Source organism: Schistocerca serialis, chromosome 11 (assembly GCF_023864345.2).
Source record: "Schistocerca serialis cubense isolate TAMUIC-IGC-003099 chromosome 11, iqSchSeri2.2, whole genome shotgun sequence".
In the NCBI taxonomy this organism is placed as follows: domain Eukaryota; kingdom Metazoa; phylum Arthropoda; class Insecta; order Orthoptera; family Acrididae; genus Schistocerca; species Schistocerca serialis.
Genome location: NC_064648.1, coordinates 98,412,868 through 98,428,980, shown reverse-complemented (window position 1 = coordinate 98,428,980; position 16,113 = coordinate 98,412,868). Strand labels below are relative to the sequence as shown.

The window sequence follows — 16,113 nt, the reverse complement described above, 5'->3', positions numbered from 1 at the left end:
TTACAGTACAAATGGTACGTTCAGTGTGCCAATAATGGTATTTGCAGTTAACCTATGTAAATTAAAAAGTACATGAGTATTAAAAGAAATCCGCTAAATTTCGATTACGCGGTAAGTCACACAAACTTGAAGGCTGTGAATTCCACTAAACACTTCGGCATTACAATTGCAAATAACCTAAATTGGAACGATCACATAGATAGTGTTGTGGGTAGACCAAACCAAAGACTGCGATTCATCGGCAGAACACTTAGAAGGTGCAACAGTTCTACTAAAGAGACTGCTTACACCACGCTTGTCCGCCCTATTCTGGAGTATTGCTGTACGGTGTGGGGTCCGCATCAGGTGGAACTGACGTATGACACCGAAAAAGTTCAAAGAAGGACAGTTCTTTTTGTATTATCGCGAAATAGGGGAGATAGTGGCACAGACATGATACGTGAATTGGAGTGGCAACCATTAAAACAAATGCGTTTTTCGTTGCGGCGGGATTTTCTCATGATATTTCGATCACAAGTTTTCTCCTCCGATTGCAAAAACATTCTGTTGGCAACCACCTACATAGGTAGAAATGATCATCACGATAAAATAAGAGAAATCACAGCTCGCACGGAAAAATTTAAGTGCTCGTTTTCACCGCGTGCTGTCCGAGAGTGGTAAGGTAGAGCGACAGCTTAAAGGTAGTTCATTGGGCCAATTTATTGTGAATAGCGGAGTAATCACGAAGATGTAGAACGTTATTGATGTTAACAGACACTATCCCATAATCTTGTTGCATGACTGTCAGCGTAGATAGGGCACCTTGCAGTCGCTAATCCTTCAGTACACAGGGAAGTCGCGACTCGCACAGAAAAATTTAAGTACTCGCAATTCCTGCGCGCCGTTCGAGAGTGGAGCATCTGACACATACTAGCCGAGAGAAATGAGGTACTCGCAATTCCTGCGCGCCGTTCGAGAGTGGAGCATCTGACACTTACTAGCCGAGAGAAATGATTGGTCCATCCACATTAAAATTTATATTGGTCTAAAGTGAATATATTTCGCGAGGAGGTGCGTTTCGCCTGCGCGAGCGAAGTATTTACTCCTTGACTCTTCGCTGCTCCATCGCGAGCGGACTAAAGTAAGAGAATCGGAATATGACTGGACTTTGTTGCGAGACACGATAACGAGAGGAGGTGTAGGAAGTGTGCACAATGAAACAGTCATTGTTAGCCACCATATTATATAATTTGTGTTTTTGAGAGTCACAAGCAGTGTGTAACGTTAATGTGGAGTTTAGTTGGTTTGGCTGATTCGGGGGGGAAGGGACCAAACAGCGAGGTCATCGGTCTCATCGGATTAGGGAACAATGGGGAAGGAAGTCGGCCGTGCCCTTTCAAAGGAAGTATCCCGGCATTTGCCTGAAGCGATTTAGGGAAATCACGCAACACCAAATCAAGATGGCTGGACGCGGGATTGAACCGTCGTCCTCCCGAATGCGAGTCTAGTGTGCTAACCACTGCGCCACCTCGCTCGGTGCAGTTCAGTAACGGCCAGAATACAGTCTCTTGCATTTTAAAGGTAATTCCGCGTATTTAATTTTTATCAAAGAGTTCTGTGAGAAACTGTTATGCTCTTCAAGCTTGTATAGGACTTCGAACATTTGGTGGCCGCGTTCCAATTCTAGAAGTTCCTATAGAAGTTTTCTTTCTCTTCTATTTCAAGAATTTTACAGGCAACCGTCGGAGTCGGCAGCTGCTTCTCCACCACGAGAGTAACTCGTCTGCGTGTACGAAATTACGTACGCTTTGGGATCGTTGACGCCGATAGAGAGTGTTCTTCACAGACATACAAAGACACTACACCTTCGACCATAAATATAATAGACTGCCCCTGACGTCATTTTCGTGGCTCCAATATCTCTGGGCTAAAGTCACGTGAATGTTGGCAAAACATGGTAGTTTCGTGTTGCGCTTATGGCTGTACTCAGTGTTTTGTCGGGGGAAATAGCATTACATTTCACGTGTAAGTGTTCCTATGACAGCGCAGATGCGTTTATTGAAATCTGCTGAAGTGACTTTTATATGTTTTTTACACTTGAAATTGAGTATCACGTAAATTAAAGTGTAGAAAGTGATGCCTGTAAAGTCATACTCATATTACATTTTGGAAGGTATCCGTGATAATTCGGTTACAGAAGTAAGGTAACTGTTTCTCGTTCCTACTCATAGGTTCGCTAAGGATGAAAACCGAAGGCAGCTTTGGATACAGGCCCTGAAACGGAAAAACTTTAAGCCATCTGCACATACGCGCCTTTTTGTATATAAAAGTGAAATTATAAGAAGGTAAGAGCACCTATAGTCGACACATGAAGAGAATTTTTTTCTACCGTCTAATACTATTAAATAAATGTAGGCTCCAAAATTATTTTCTGAAAGTTCAAAGTCTCACCTTTCATCTAAAATATTTTTTTTTAACTGATAGTTTAAACTTTTGTAAAAATAGTAGGAACTGAACCTTTGAAGTGCACCTAAAATTGATACTCTGAAATGGACCTGCTCCTAATTTTGGCACCTATAGTTGAAATAATTCCCATATCCCATTTTCTTTTATAAGTGACTGGAGCACAAAACGCGGCGAATCCAATGTTTAAAGTTTTGACACGAGCCCACTCTTATTGTTTAAAAGAATTCTAACGACATTTTACTTTAATTGATAGTTTATAGTAATTTCGCCCCACTGCCCACCAGAGGAGAGTTCGATGTATTTGTTAGATTTTATAAATGGTACTGTGAACAAATCTAGGTCAAATGCAGTTCTGACAATTTTTCGCAAATAAAAAAGTAATTTTTGTTGGAAGCATTTGGCAGTCAACTGAGAAATGTGGGTAAAATACGATACAAACATAGGATGGCAGACCGCTGGTTTGAAATCCCGCCACGTTTTGCCAACAGTCACGTGGTTTATGTTAGAGCCGCACCAGCCCTATAGCTTCTGCACGGCAAGGCCAGTCTACTAGTATCTATGGTCGAAGCACTACACACACTAGTCCAGTAACAACGAGTTTAATATTACCAGTTGGAAAAACAATTTCTTCTTCTGAGCAGTAAAATATACTATAAATGGTAGAGAGACAGCTTGAAGGTGGTTCATTGAACCTGCACTTTATTTTGAATAGCAGAGTAATCAGGTAGATGTAAATGTAGGAGTGGGATTAAAATTCGAGGTGAAAGCATATCAGTGACACGATTCGCTGATGACGTTGCTATTCTGACAAAGTGAATAAGCTCGAACAGTCCACGGGTGTACTGCCGGTCCACAGTGTCCAATATTTCGGCGATCAGGCATGTCGCCATCCTCAGGTGCGCTGACGAACTGAGCTGAGGGCTGGCGGCCGTCTTATCCCTAGGACGCCCACGCCTTTTTTTCTAACTTAGATGCCTAAGGGGGGCAGGGGGGCCGTTCGGCGAGCCCACAGGTATTAAGTAAGTTTACTGACGAAAAATTACAACTTTCAAAATGGTTTATGTATTTATTTTAACTAAGGCATCGGTTAAATAATGTTGTAATTGTTATAAATATTGGATTGAGTGAATAAAAAATTGACATATTGCAATACAAAATACAGATGTGTTCATATACAATAGACTGAGTCCTCAACTTCAAGGCAAGAGACACATTTCACAATTCTTTCTGAATGTGTGTTACATGTTTATGACACTGTCCACAATACTGTTTTGTTTTACTTAGATTGTTGCACTTCTGCTTCTTTGTTTTAGCTTTTCTTACACAAACATGGCACCGACCTTTCCCTGCAGGAGGCTGACGTGTTTCTGTTGACACTTCTTTGATTTTCTTTTGTAGTATAGTCTCCATTGATTGAACAATTTGGTTAGATAACCCTCTTGCATTGGCACTTCTTTCTTCTACCTGCGATTTCACTAGTTCCATCCCAGCTTGCTGAAGATAAAGTTTCCGTTTGTTGTGTTTCTTTTCATTCCATCTTGGATGTTGCTGGATGTATATGGTGGTTGCAAAATGGTTCAAATGGCTCTGAGCACTATGCGACTTAACTTCGGAGGTCATCAGTCGCCTAGAACTTAGAACTACTTAAACCTAACCAACCTAACGACATCACATACATCCATGCCCGAGACAGGATTCGAACCTGCGACCGTAGCGGTCGCTCGGTTCCAGACTGTATCGCCTAGAACCGCACGGGTCACTCCGGCCGGCTATGGTGGTTGCATTGATAGCACAAATGTCGATGAGAGAGTAAAATACAGATAGAGGCCATCTCTTTGTTCCCCTCTTGCAGGTGTACATACGCGCCATTTGATCAATGGTTTCAATTCGACCTTTAGTGGAATTATCATGTGCATTTATCTCGGTTTTATTCTTCTCTCCTCCAACAGTGCCTTTATCTTGGTGCACTGTTGCCAAACATCAGTAAGTTTTTACTTGGTTTCGTTTTTGCTGTGTTGGACACCAAAGTTACTGGAGACCTACGTGTTGGGAACTGCACTAACTCACTGCAAGTTTACAAGATAAATGCCGGCCGGTGTGGCCGTGTGGTTCTAGGCGCTTCACTCTGGAACCGCGTGACCGCTACGGTCGCAGGTTCGAATCCTGCCTCGGGCATGGGTGTGTGTGATGTCCTTAGGTTGGTTAGGTTTAAGTAGTTCTAAGTTCTAGGGGACTGATGGCCTCATATGTTAAGTCCCATAGTGCTCAGAGCCATTTGCACCATTTGAACCAAAAATGTCTGACGCCGACTGATTTAGAGCGTATATTGCGCATTACGAGGAAGTTTTAGATATGGAGGACGCAGTGATCTATGCAACATTTGCTGTGACAGTGTCCGCCTTAGGTTGGGCTCACTTTGGAACCGATATCGGTGGATTCCAGCTACTTAAGACTTTAATAACTTTAAAACTATACTGGATATTAACATATGATTATTAACATGTGATAAGATAACGCATGAGGTTTTTTCTTACTTTGCAGGCGACACAGTTCGCACGCAGAAACACCTGACAAGATGTGGACGCCATAGCAGAAATCTCAATGTGTGTCATACAGACGACGCCAGAAAACCAAGTGAAACAAAACTTGCAAAGCACGATGCGGAAAGCAACCACCGTCCTCATCAACTATTGGGGCATGGCGTCCGTCATTTGTGGAAACAGGTAACGTCCTCCGTAAAAAAGGGCGGGTGCCCCATTGTTTCAGGCGCCAACATGGACAAGGCACGTCTGGCGTTTACAAGGGACACGACAACACTGGTGGGTAGATTGGCCAGAACGTTGGTTCAAATGACTGAGCACTGTGGCACTTAACATCTGAGGTCATCAGTGCCCTAGACTTAGAACTGCACTACTGGCCTTTAAAATTGCGACACCAAGAAGAAATGCAGATGATAAACGAGTATTCATTGCACAAATATATTATACTAGAACTGACATGTGATTACATTTCCACGCAATTTGGGTGCATAGATCCTGAGAAATCAGTACCCAGAACAACCATCTCTGGCCGTAATAACGGCCTTGATACATTGAGTCAATCGGAGTTTGGATGGCGTGTACAGGTACAGCTGCCCATGCAGCTTCAACACGATACCACAGTTCATCGAGAGTAGTGACTGGAGTATTGTGACGAGCCAGTTGCTCGGCCACCATTGACCAGACGTTTTCAGTTGGTGAGAGATCTGGAGAATGTGCTGGCCAGGGCAGCAGTCGAACTTTTCTGTATCCAGAAAGGCCCGTACAGGACCTGCAACATGCGGTCGTGCATTATCCTGCTGAAATGTAGGGTTTCGCAGGGATTGAATGAAGGGTAGAGCCACGGGTCGTAACACATCTGAAATGTAACATCCACTGTTCAAAGTGCCGTCAATGCGAACAAGAGGTGAGCGAGACGTGTAACCATTGGCACCCCATACCGTCACGCCGGCCGATACGCCAGTATGGCGATGACGAATACACGCTTCCAATGTGCGTTCACCGCGATGTCGCCAAACACGGATGCGAACATCGTGATGCTGTAAACAGCGACACCTACAATGTGCTGACATGAGGAAAGTTTCCAACCGATTTCTCATACACAAACAATAGTTGACCGGCGTTGCCTGGTGAAACGTTGTTGTGATGCCTCGTGTAAGGAGGAGAAATGCGTACCATCACGTTTCCGACTTTGATAAAGGTCGGATTGTAGCCTATCGCGATTGCGGTTTATCGTATCGCGACATTCCTGCTCGCGTCGGTCGAGATCCGATGACTGTTAGCAGAGTATGGAATCGGTGGGTTCAGGAGGGTAATACGGAACGCCGTGCTGGATCCCAACGGCCTCGTATCACTAGCGGTCGAGATGACAGGCATCTTATCCGCACGGCTGTAACGGATCGTGCAGCCACGTCTCGATCCCTGAGTCAACAGATGGGGACGTTTGCAAGACAACAATCATTTGCACAAACAGTTCCACGACGTTTGCAGCAGCAGGGACTATCAGCTCTGAGACCGTGGCTGCGGTTACCCTTGACGCTGCGTCACAGACAGGAGCGCCTGCGATGGTGTACTAGACGACGAACCTGGGTGCACGAATGGCAGAACGTCATTTTTTCGGACGAATCCAAGTTCTGTTTATAGCATCACGATGGTCGCATCCGTGTTTGGCGACATCGCGGTGGACGCACATTGGAAGCGTGTATTCGTCATCGCCATACTGGCGTATCGCCGGGCGAGTTGGTATTTGGTGCCATTGGTTACACGTCTCGGTCACCTCTTGTTCGCATTGACGGCAGTTTGAACAGTGGACGTTACATTCCAGATGTGTTACGACCAGTGGCTCTACCCTTCATTCAATCTCTGCGAAACCCTACATTTCTGCAGGATAATGCACGACCGCATGTTGCAGGTCCCGTACGGGCCTTTCTGGATACAGAAAATGTTCGGCTGCTGCCTTGACCAGCACATTCTCCAGATCTCTCACCAACTGAAAACGTCTGGTCAATGGTGGCCGAGCGACTGGCTCGTCACAATACGCCAGTCACTACTCTCGATGACCTGTGGTATCGTGTTGAAGCTGCACAGGCAGCTGTACCTGTACACGCCATCCGAGCTCTGATTGACTGAATGCCCAGGCGTATCGAGGCCGTAATTACGGCCAGAGGTGGTTGTTCTGGGTACTGATTTCTCAGGATCTATGCACCCAAATTGCGTGGAAATGTAACCACATGTCAGTTCTAGTATAATATATTTGTGCAATGAATACCCGTTTATCATCTGCATTTCCTCTTGGTGTAGCAATTTGAATGGCCAGTAGTGTAACAGGAGGCTTCACTGAACAGTTTGAGGTACAGAATCTGCGGTCGAAGAAGCCAGACTAAGAAGATATGCTAGTAAATTTGCCTGCCGCTTTGTCTAGCGTTACTGTTTTCCAGCTGAATTTCAATTAACATGCGTACAAGTTTTCACACACTGTACTGTTTACTTACTTGTACATTCATTATATCCTTGGGATGAAGCAAGGAGGGCTAATCTGATTACTGGGAAGTCATGATGCAGGTTTCGTTTACTTTACCTGTTGATAAGGTGACTCCGTTGTATTTACATTGTTCCATGACAGATGATGATGATGATGATGATGGATGATGATGATTATGATGATGATTATGATGATGATTATGATGATGATGATGATTCATACTCCCAGGAGCGTAGGGAACCATCGGGAACCCCTCATCGCCGACTAGGCAAGGTCGTAGCGGAGGTGGTAATGAAGATGAATGATGATAAAGGCAACACTACAGCACCCAGTCATCCTGAGGCAGGGGAAATCTCTGACCCCGCCGGGAATCGAACGCGGGACCCCGTACGCAGGAAGCGATAATGCTACCGCAAGAGCACGAGCGGCAGTCCCATGACAGAACGTCCTGTAACTCAACAACAGATCCATTCATTACTCAGTGCTACTCGGAGACGTGCAGTACAATTCGGTGGAGCAGTACTGGTACAGAACAGGGTGTATCCAATAAAAATCATACAATTTTAAAAAATCGTAACTGTCTTGTTATTTGAGATATGTACACGAACAACGTACTGCTGGAAAAAGCAAACTCTCGAGTTTTAAACGGTTTCCGCTAGGCAGCAGCAGTGTGCGCCCACTTCAGTTCTAGTGAAAATGGTGTCGCGATAACAGAGAGCGTTTTGTGAGGAAACGTTAGCGACAGCCCCGGACATTTGCACAAGCCCCGCCCATTTACCCCCCTCCACACCTACCCCTGCCACACCAACCAAGAGCGCATCAATATGATCTTTGGTACTCCTCGTCGCTGTAGTTTCTTTGTTCGTCGTTTTTTGTTTTACCGCGGTTGTTCATACTAGCAGTGTTGTGCTGTTAGTACTTCTTAGCAGTTTGTGTATTACTGTCAAAATGAAACACAGATATGCACTCTCAATAAAGTTATCATACACAAGGTATCTTATCTTGACTGTTGTGGCCAACTGCTGTCAAAACTGATATCTAACAGACATTAAAGTACGATAAGATGTGTTGGAATGACACTGACGAAATTATGTACATATGTTTAACAATAGGCAGCTCTAAAGCTCTCAAACACTGAAGAAGAACTCAGAGTAATCTCGCGTCTGCTATAAGCAAGCAGTCATAAGAGTTCACAAGTAAAAATTCACCCATTACACAGGCAAATATTAATGAAGAATGTCACTGTATAAATATCTGACTGCTTGCATCACGCATTTCTACATTATCCCTCTCTTACATTCTTTAGTCTTAATGAGGTAATCAGAAACAAACCAAGATACCGACTTTGCCTTGTTTATGCACAACATTGAGAGAATCGAGATAATGGACAGTATCCTTGGCCATACTACCTATTAATATTTCCCAACAGAATTTCTTACACTAGGCGAGGTGACGGAAATTTGCTCTCACTGCAGTTAACAAATATCAGATTTTTTGATATAGTTCAGATGAAAGCTCATGAAATAAAAAAGAGAGTGTGGATACCATTTTTATTTTTCTTTCTTAGTGACGGTTTTTAAACTCGCATATTAATGAACATATTTCTAATTCTTTTCACAATGGTACCGGAAAAACTGTATTTCGTACTAACTACTGATTTTCTCCCTTGTTATGACTGGCATATCTGTGATACGAACAACTTTGATGTTGGAACATGCGGCAGACCATGGGCGGAGCTTAGGATATGGATTGGTGTGGAGAGGGGTGATTGGGCGGGACTTGTGAACCGTCCGGGGCTGTCGCTGACGTTACGTGTTTTGTGTTCTACGACATGCGCAGTGCGGGCCAGTAATAACAGTTTAGCGTGACTTTCGTACTGAGTATGGTGTGGATCCTCCTGTAACACGGAGCATTAGACGATGGCATGAAGAAGAGCGAGAAAGAGGTTGTTAGTGTTAAGACAAAATCGTCGGGCCGTCCCCGAAAGTCTGACACAGACGTCCAAAGCATCCTCCATACTTTGACAAGGAGTCCGCAGAAATCCGTTCGCTGTGCAGTTCGACAGCTCAACACGACCCCGATGTCCGTCTGGCGTGTGTTGCGTCGACGTTTGTACACGAAACCGTACAACATTCAGCCACTGCTAGCTCTTTGTGAAGGTGACAAACAACATCGTGTGGATGTTCTGCAATTTCGTTCTCGGCAAGATGGAGGATGCTAGTTTTCTTCCACACTTGGTGTTTAGTTCCATTGCATTTAAATGGGAAGGTGAACCGTCATAATGTGAGAATATGGGGTACGAAACAACCACATTAAGTTGTACAACATGAGAGAGTCTCAAAAATTTTGACATAAGCCGCACATCTGAAGGGGGTGATATTGAACAGCTATGAAAAGGTGTAAAAAACTGAATTTCCCGTTAATCAAAAACCAAAATTTATTGTATATGTTCATTAGTTTCAGAAATATATTCTTTTTGATTCACCCTGTATTTCCTGATCGCTGGATTGGAAGGGGAGGTTCTATTCCACGGCCGGCGAGGTCACCTGGCCTGAATCCCGTTGATTATTTCCTATGGGGATATCCAAAGTCACTGGTGCATGAGACCACAGTGGATGCAGACATGGAATTAGTTGCCAGAATTGTAGCTGCCTGTGATGCGATTCGAAACACACCAGGGATATTCATCATGATGCGTCACAATCTTGTTCATCGATGTCATGCTTACATTGAGGCTGATGACCTTGAGTTTCGGCACATTTTGTAAGATACAGTACAAATGCTACTTTCACTGTGTCAATGATGGTATTTGCAGTGAACCTATGTAAATGAAAAAGTACGCAGTAATGTGATTTTATTCTTATTATGTCCTTACGATGGCTTCTCCAATCCCATGTTCCGTATGTCGGATTGTTCAGTGGAGCATCCTCTGTGTCCTGTTAAAAGCTTTTGCACACCCTTACAGAATATGACAGCATACTCATGTTAGCCGCGAAATCGAAAGGTACAGTCCCACGATCAGTATTTGGTGCCGAGTGATGCACAGCTGCGTCACTGGTCCATTGTTTCTGACCGAATCTTCCGTAAACTGAGTTGTTTGCCTGGACATGTCACAAGTGTTTCCTGTGCCACAATTGTAACAACTGCAACCTGTTATATTCCAGCAGGATGGGGTACCAGTCCAATGGTCCCTGGATGTGTGTCAATTTCTAGATGTAAAAGTTTGAGGATAGTTGGCTAGGACGATATGGTCCAATTCGCTGGCTGCCACGATCCCCTGACCTTGCGCCACTAGACTTCTTCGTGTGGGGTTTCGTAAGGCACACGGTGTACCGAACCAATGTTAGACACTGACAGGACTCGAAAGCACACACTCACAACGCATCTGAACTTGTCACCTTAAAGGTCTTGTACACTGATGTGCATGGATGAGGAAACGAAAGTTTATAAGTTGTGTTATCACGTGTTGAAAAACATCTGTTAATATCTGAATTGTGTATTTAAACTGGAGACCTAGATACGACGTAGAGGCTTCATGCCGCTGTAGCCCTCAGTGGTTCACAACCCCACAACAGGCCACAGCAGTCCACCCACACCACCACCGCCCCACACTGAACCCAGGGTCATTGTGCGGTTCAGCCCCCAGAGGACGCCCCCCCCCCTCCCCCCCAATGAACGTCTCACACCAGACAAGTGTAATCCCAATGTTTGCATGGCAGAGTAATTATAGTATACACGTACGTGTAGACAGTGTTTGGGCAGTAATCGCCAACATAGTTTAACTGAGGCGGAATAAGGGGAACCAGCCCGCAATCACTGAGGCAGATGGAAAACCGCCCTAAAACCCATTCACAGGCTGACCGGCACACCGGACCTCGACACCGGGGACCGGCACGCTTTCCCACTCGGGAAGCAGCGTGTAAGACCGCGTGGCTAGCCAGGCGGGCAATATCTACAACAGTCTTGGAAGTATTAAAATCTTAAGTTGTAGAGATAATTTATGGACACCTCATTTTGTTTCCTACTAGTATCTGTGGCTTAGGCTGACAGACTGTTTAGCACATTGGGAAGGACAAAAGACTCACAGTGACGAAATATAGCTTATCAGATTGATTGGTGTCATGTATAATTTTGGTATATGACTTTTTGGTGTCTGAATCAATTGTGAGCGAGCAGCGATATTCTAAGCTGTATCGCAGAAGTTAAGCTAACGTCTTTGAACTGTATGAGGGCACAGTGGCAGCAGGCAATGTTCAGCTTTGGTAGCGAGTGGAGCCGAAGTACAACTGTCTTAGAGTTAAGCTGATAATTTTAAGTGGTGTTAGTGAGGAAGCTATGGTGATATTATCATCCAAATTAAAATTTAGCTTCTGTTCCATCAACATGAATATGAAACTGATTTGAGAAGGAAGAAATCTAATGGAATGTCAGGTAAATACAATAATGATATTTTTTACTAGCGCTGCGCCATCGAACGAACTTGGTTATTGTACTGAAAGCTACTAGATTTCAGAGATATGAAAGTGTATTGCTTGGATGTTGAGAAGTTCATTAAATTTAAAATCTGGCTTGAGCACTTGTCCTCCATACAAAAAACAATAATGTTGCCATTTATGTGCATGTTTCATTTTCTTGCCATCCTTTCTCTTACAAATATTTTTTAGCGGATAAAAATGTAAATGCCGTGTGGCTAGGGCCACCCGCCGGGTGAAAGTCTTCTGAACTGACACCACTTCAGCGACTTGCGTGTCGATGGGGATGAACGGATAATGATAAGGACAACACAACACCCAGTCCTTGGGCGGAGAAAATCACCGACCCAGCCGGGAATCGAACCCGGGCCGTTAGGTACGACATTCCGTCGCGCTGACCACTCTGCTACCAGGTGAAGACTTAACGGATGATCCATCCAAGTATGTTCGATTTGCAATTAACAGAACTCATTGCACCTCTCGAGTGTCCCTGGGTAGATACAGTAATTTGCAGCTTTAGGATAGAGGCGCCCAAGACAGCAGTACTGCAACGAGTTATCCAGATTTGCGCAGATTCGAGGTAAGGTGGAAAAATTTTGATTATGTTATTTATTCACTCAGGGCCAACTTACGCTATTCAGATACAGTTTTTGTGATCAAATTTTGCAAAGCCAATGACTATGTTTCATGTCTAAGTTAATTATTCACGCAGTTTATACTGTTCAAAATTCCTGCAGTCAGATTGCTAACTTTTACGGTACGAAAGCCTACCCTTTTCATTACGACAATTAATTATTATTACAGCGCAGCTTTGCCTTCACTTTACGATAGCTGATTTACTATCACAGCTCAGGCTTACAATTGGGAACAGAGTACTTCAGTGACATTTTTTATTTGTTTAGATAACTTTCAAGATTTAGGTGTACGAGGGGTGTTCGAAAAGTCCGTGCAAAGTCCGAGAGATGGCACCACTCGCGCGTATCGAGGTCATGTTTAGTTAGTAGCATCTTTGGAAAGAACGCACGCCACGTTTCAGCCATATTGGTCTCTTTCTTTGTGTTTGGCATTCGTGTGAATCAAGGAAGTCGAGTGATCGTCAAAGGGACGAAAAGAATTTTATGTGGTGATCAAAGATTACTTTATGAAAGGAAAAACTCCTCAGGAGACTAAAGAGAAGTTTGATAAACATTGCTGTGACTCTGCGCCTTCCACGAGAACAGTTTATAAGTGGTTTCAAAATGTTCGGAGTGGCCATATGAGCACAAGTGATGCTGAACGTTCTGAATGCCCTGTGGAGGTTACGACTCCAGAAATCATTCATAAAATCCGTGATAACGGTGATGGATGACAGAAGAGTTAACGTGCGTGAGATTGCTAGTGCTGTGGGCATCTCAAATGAACGGGTACATAAACATTTGGACATGAAAAGGCTATCTGCAAGATGGGTTCCGCGATTGCTCACACTTGACCAAAAACGGATTCGTGTGAAGTGTTGCAAGGATGGTTTGCAGCTGTTCAGGAAGAATCTGCAGGATTTTAAGTGGCGTTTCGTCACTGTGGATGAAACATTGATACATTTCTATACTCCTGAGACCGAACAACAGTCTAAAGAATGGGTTACCAACGGAGGATCTACACCAAAAAAAGGCGCAGACCATTCCTTCTGCTCGAAAGGTTATGGCGACTGTCTTTTGAGATTCACAAGGGATAATCGACTATCTGGAAAAGGGTAAAAATATTACAAGTGCATATTATTCATCGTTATTGGACCGTTTGAAAACCGAGCTGCAAGAAATACGCCGGCAATTGGACCGCAAAGAAGTCCTTTACTATCACAATGCACCAGCACACACCTCAGCAGTTGTGGTCCCAAAATTATCGGAAATAGGATTCCACCTCGTTTCACATCCCCCCTATTCTCAAGGCTTCGCTCCCTCGGCCTACTGTTGCAGTTAGCAGATGATCCAACACCGTGTTACTAGAGGAGGCCGAAATGCGCGCGTTTTAGCTCACGCAGGCTGGCGTCAGGAGGGAAGAACTGTACTGACGTGAGGTATGGAACATGACAAGGAATTAGAATTCAGAAAGCGGACGTAGCTAGTTGGATATTTAACCTTAATCCATTTATGATGAACGTCGCTCTTGACGGCACGTGATTCACAATATTATCTGTTCAGAGGACATAGTAACTGAATATGGCGCCTTGCTAAGTCGTAGCAAATGACGTAGCTGAAGGCTATGCTAAACTGTCGTCTCTGCAAATGAGAGCGTATGTAGACAGTGAACCATCGCTAGCAAAGTCGGCTGTACAACTGGGGCGAATGCTAGGGAGTCTCTCTAGACCTGCCGTGTGGCGGCGCTCGGTCTGCAATCACTGATAGTGGCGACACGCGGGTCCGACGTATACTAACGGACTGCGGACGATTTAAAGGCTACCACCTAGCAAGTGTGGTGTCTGGCGGTGACACCACAACTATTAGTTCCCGAATTTCAAGAAATGGATGGTGGGACAGAGATTTTATTCAAACGAGGAGATGATTTCAGCAACTAATAGCTATTTTGAAGACTTGGGTAACTCCTATTATTCAGAAGGGATCACAAAATTAGAACAGCGATGGACGAAGTGTATAAGTCTAAAAAGAGACTATGCCGAAAACACACGCCATAACCTTTCCGGCCGAAGGAATGGTCTTCGCCTTTTTTGGTGCAGATTTTCCCTTGGTAACCCATTGTTTAGATTGTTCTTTGGTCTCAGGAGTATAGTAACGTATCCATGTTTCATCCATAGCGACGAAACGACGCTTAAAGTCCTGCGGATTCTTCCTGAAGAGCTGCAAACCATCCTTGTAACATGTAAGCAGGTTTTATTTTTGCATGGACTTTTGAAATGCCTCTCGTAGTTGGCTTTGGATATTCTGCCTTCCTGAGATAATGTGTGTGTGTGTGTGTGTGTGTGTGTGTGTGTGTGTGTGTGTGTGCGTGCAATGTTACATTTCTCATGCAGATGCTTGGTGCTTGGCAACCCTGGGTGCCTGGTGCCTGGTGCATCTACTCACCAGCCGGGCAGCCTCCTTTACCACAGAGTCCCTCGCCGCCGACGCCTCCTGGCGGTTTTCGTTGACGTACAGGGCGGCGAGGACGGCTTCGCTCTTCTGCGGGATTTCCTTGCACTGCAAACACACACGTACCTGTATCATCAACACAGTTTTATACAGTAACCCATGAATCTACATCTACATTTATACTCCGCAAGCCACCGAACGGTGTGTGGCGGAGGGCACTTTACGTGCCACTGTCATTACCTCCCTTTCCTGTTCCAGTCGCGTACGGTTCGCAGGAAGAACGACTGCCGGAAAGCCTCCGTGCGCGCTCGAGTCTCTCTAATTTTACATTCGTGATTTCCTCGGGAGGTGTAAGTAGGAGGAAGCAATATATTCCATACCTCATCCTCTCGAAACCTGAACAGCAAGCGCCTCTCTTGCAGAGTCTGCCACTTGAGTTGGTTAAACATCTCCGTAACGCTATCACGATTACCAAATAACCCTGTGACGAAACGCGCCGCTCTTCTTTGGATCTTCTCTATCTCCTCCGTCAACCCGATCTGGTACGGATCCCACACTGATGAGCAATACTCAAGTATAGGTCGAACGAGTGTTTTGTAAGCCACCTCGTTTGTTGATGGACTACATTTTCTAAGCACTCTCCCAATGAATCTCAGCCTGGCACCCGTCTTACCAACAATTAATTTTATATGATCATTCCACTTCAAATCGTTCCGCACGCATACTCCCAGATATTTTACAGAAGTAACTGCTACCACTGTTTGTTCCGCTATCATATAATCATACAATAAAGGATCCTTCTTTCTATGTATTCGTAATACATTACATTTGTCTATGTTAAGGGTCAGTTGCCACTCCCTGCACCAAGTGCCTATCCGCTGCAGATCTTCCTGCATTTCGCTGCAATTTTCTAATGCTGCAACTTCTCTGTATACTACAGCATCATCCGTGAAAAGTAGCACGGAACTTCCGACACTGTCTACTAGGTCATTTATATATATATTGTGAAAAGCAATGGTCCCATAACACTCCCCCGTGGCACGCCAGAGGTTAATTTAACGTCTGTAGACGTCTCTCCATTGAGAACAACATGCTGTGTTCTGTTTGCTAAAAAC

The 16,113-nt window shown here is 44.5% G+C and overlaps 1 protein-coding gene across 1 annotated transcript in view; it reads right to left on the bottom strand.

Moving 5' to 3' along the window:
• Positions 1–16,113, bottom strand: part of LOC126427027 (speckle-type POZ protein-like) — a 131,929-nt gene that overhangs the window by 56,507 nt on the left and 59,309 nt on the right. The window contains exon 3 of the mRNA XM_050089193.1: positions 14,993–15,106. Within this exon, the coding sequence (XP_049945150.1) occupies positions 14,993–15,106 (114 nt within the window). The remainder of the gene's footprint in view (positions 1–14,992; positions 15,107–16,113) is intronic.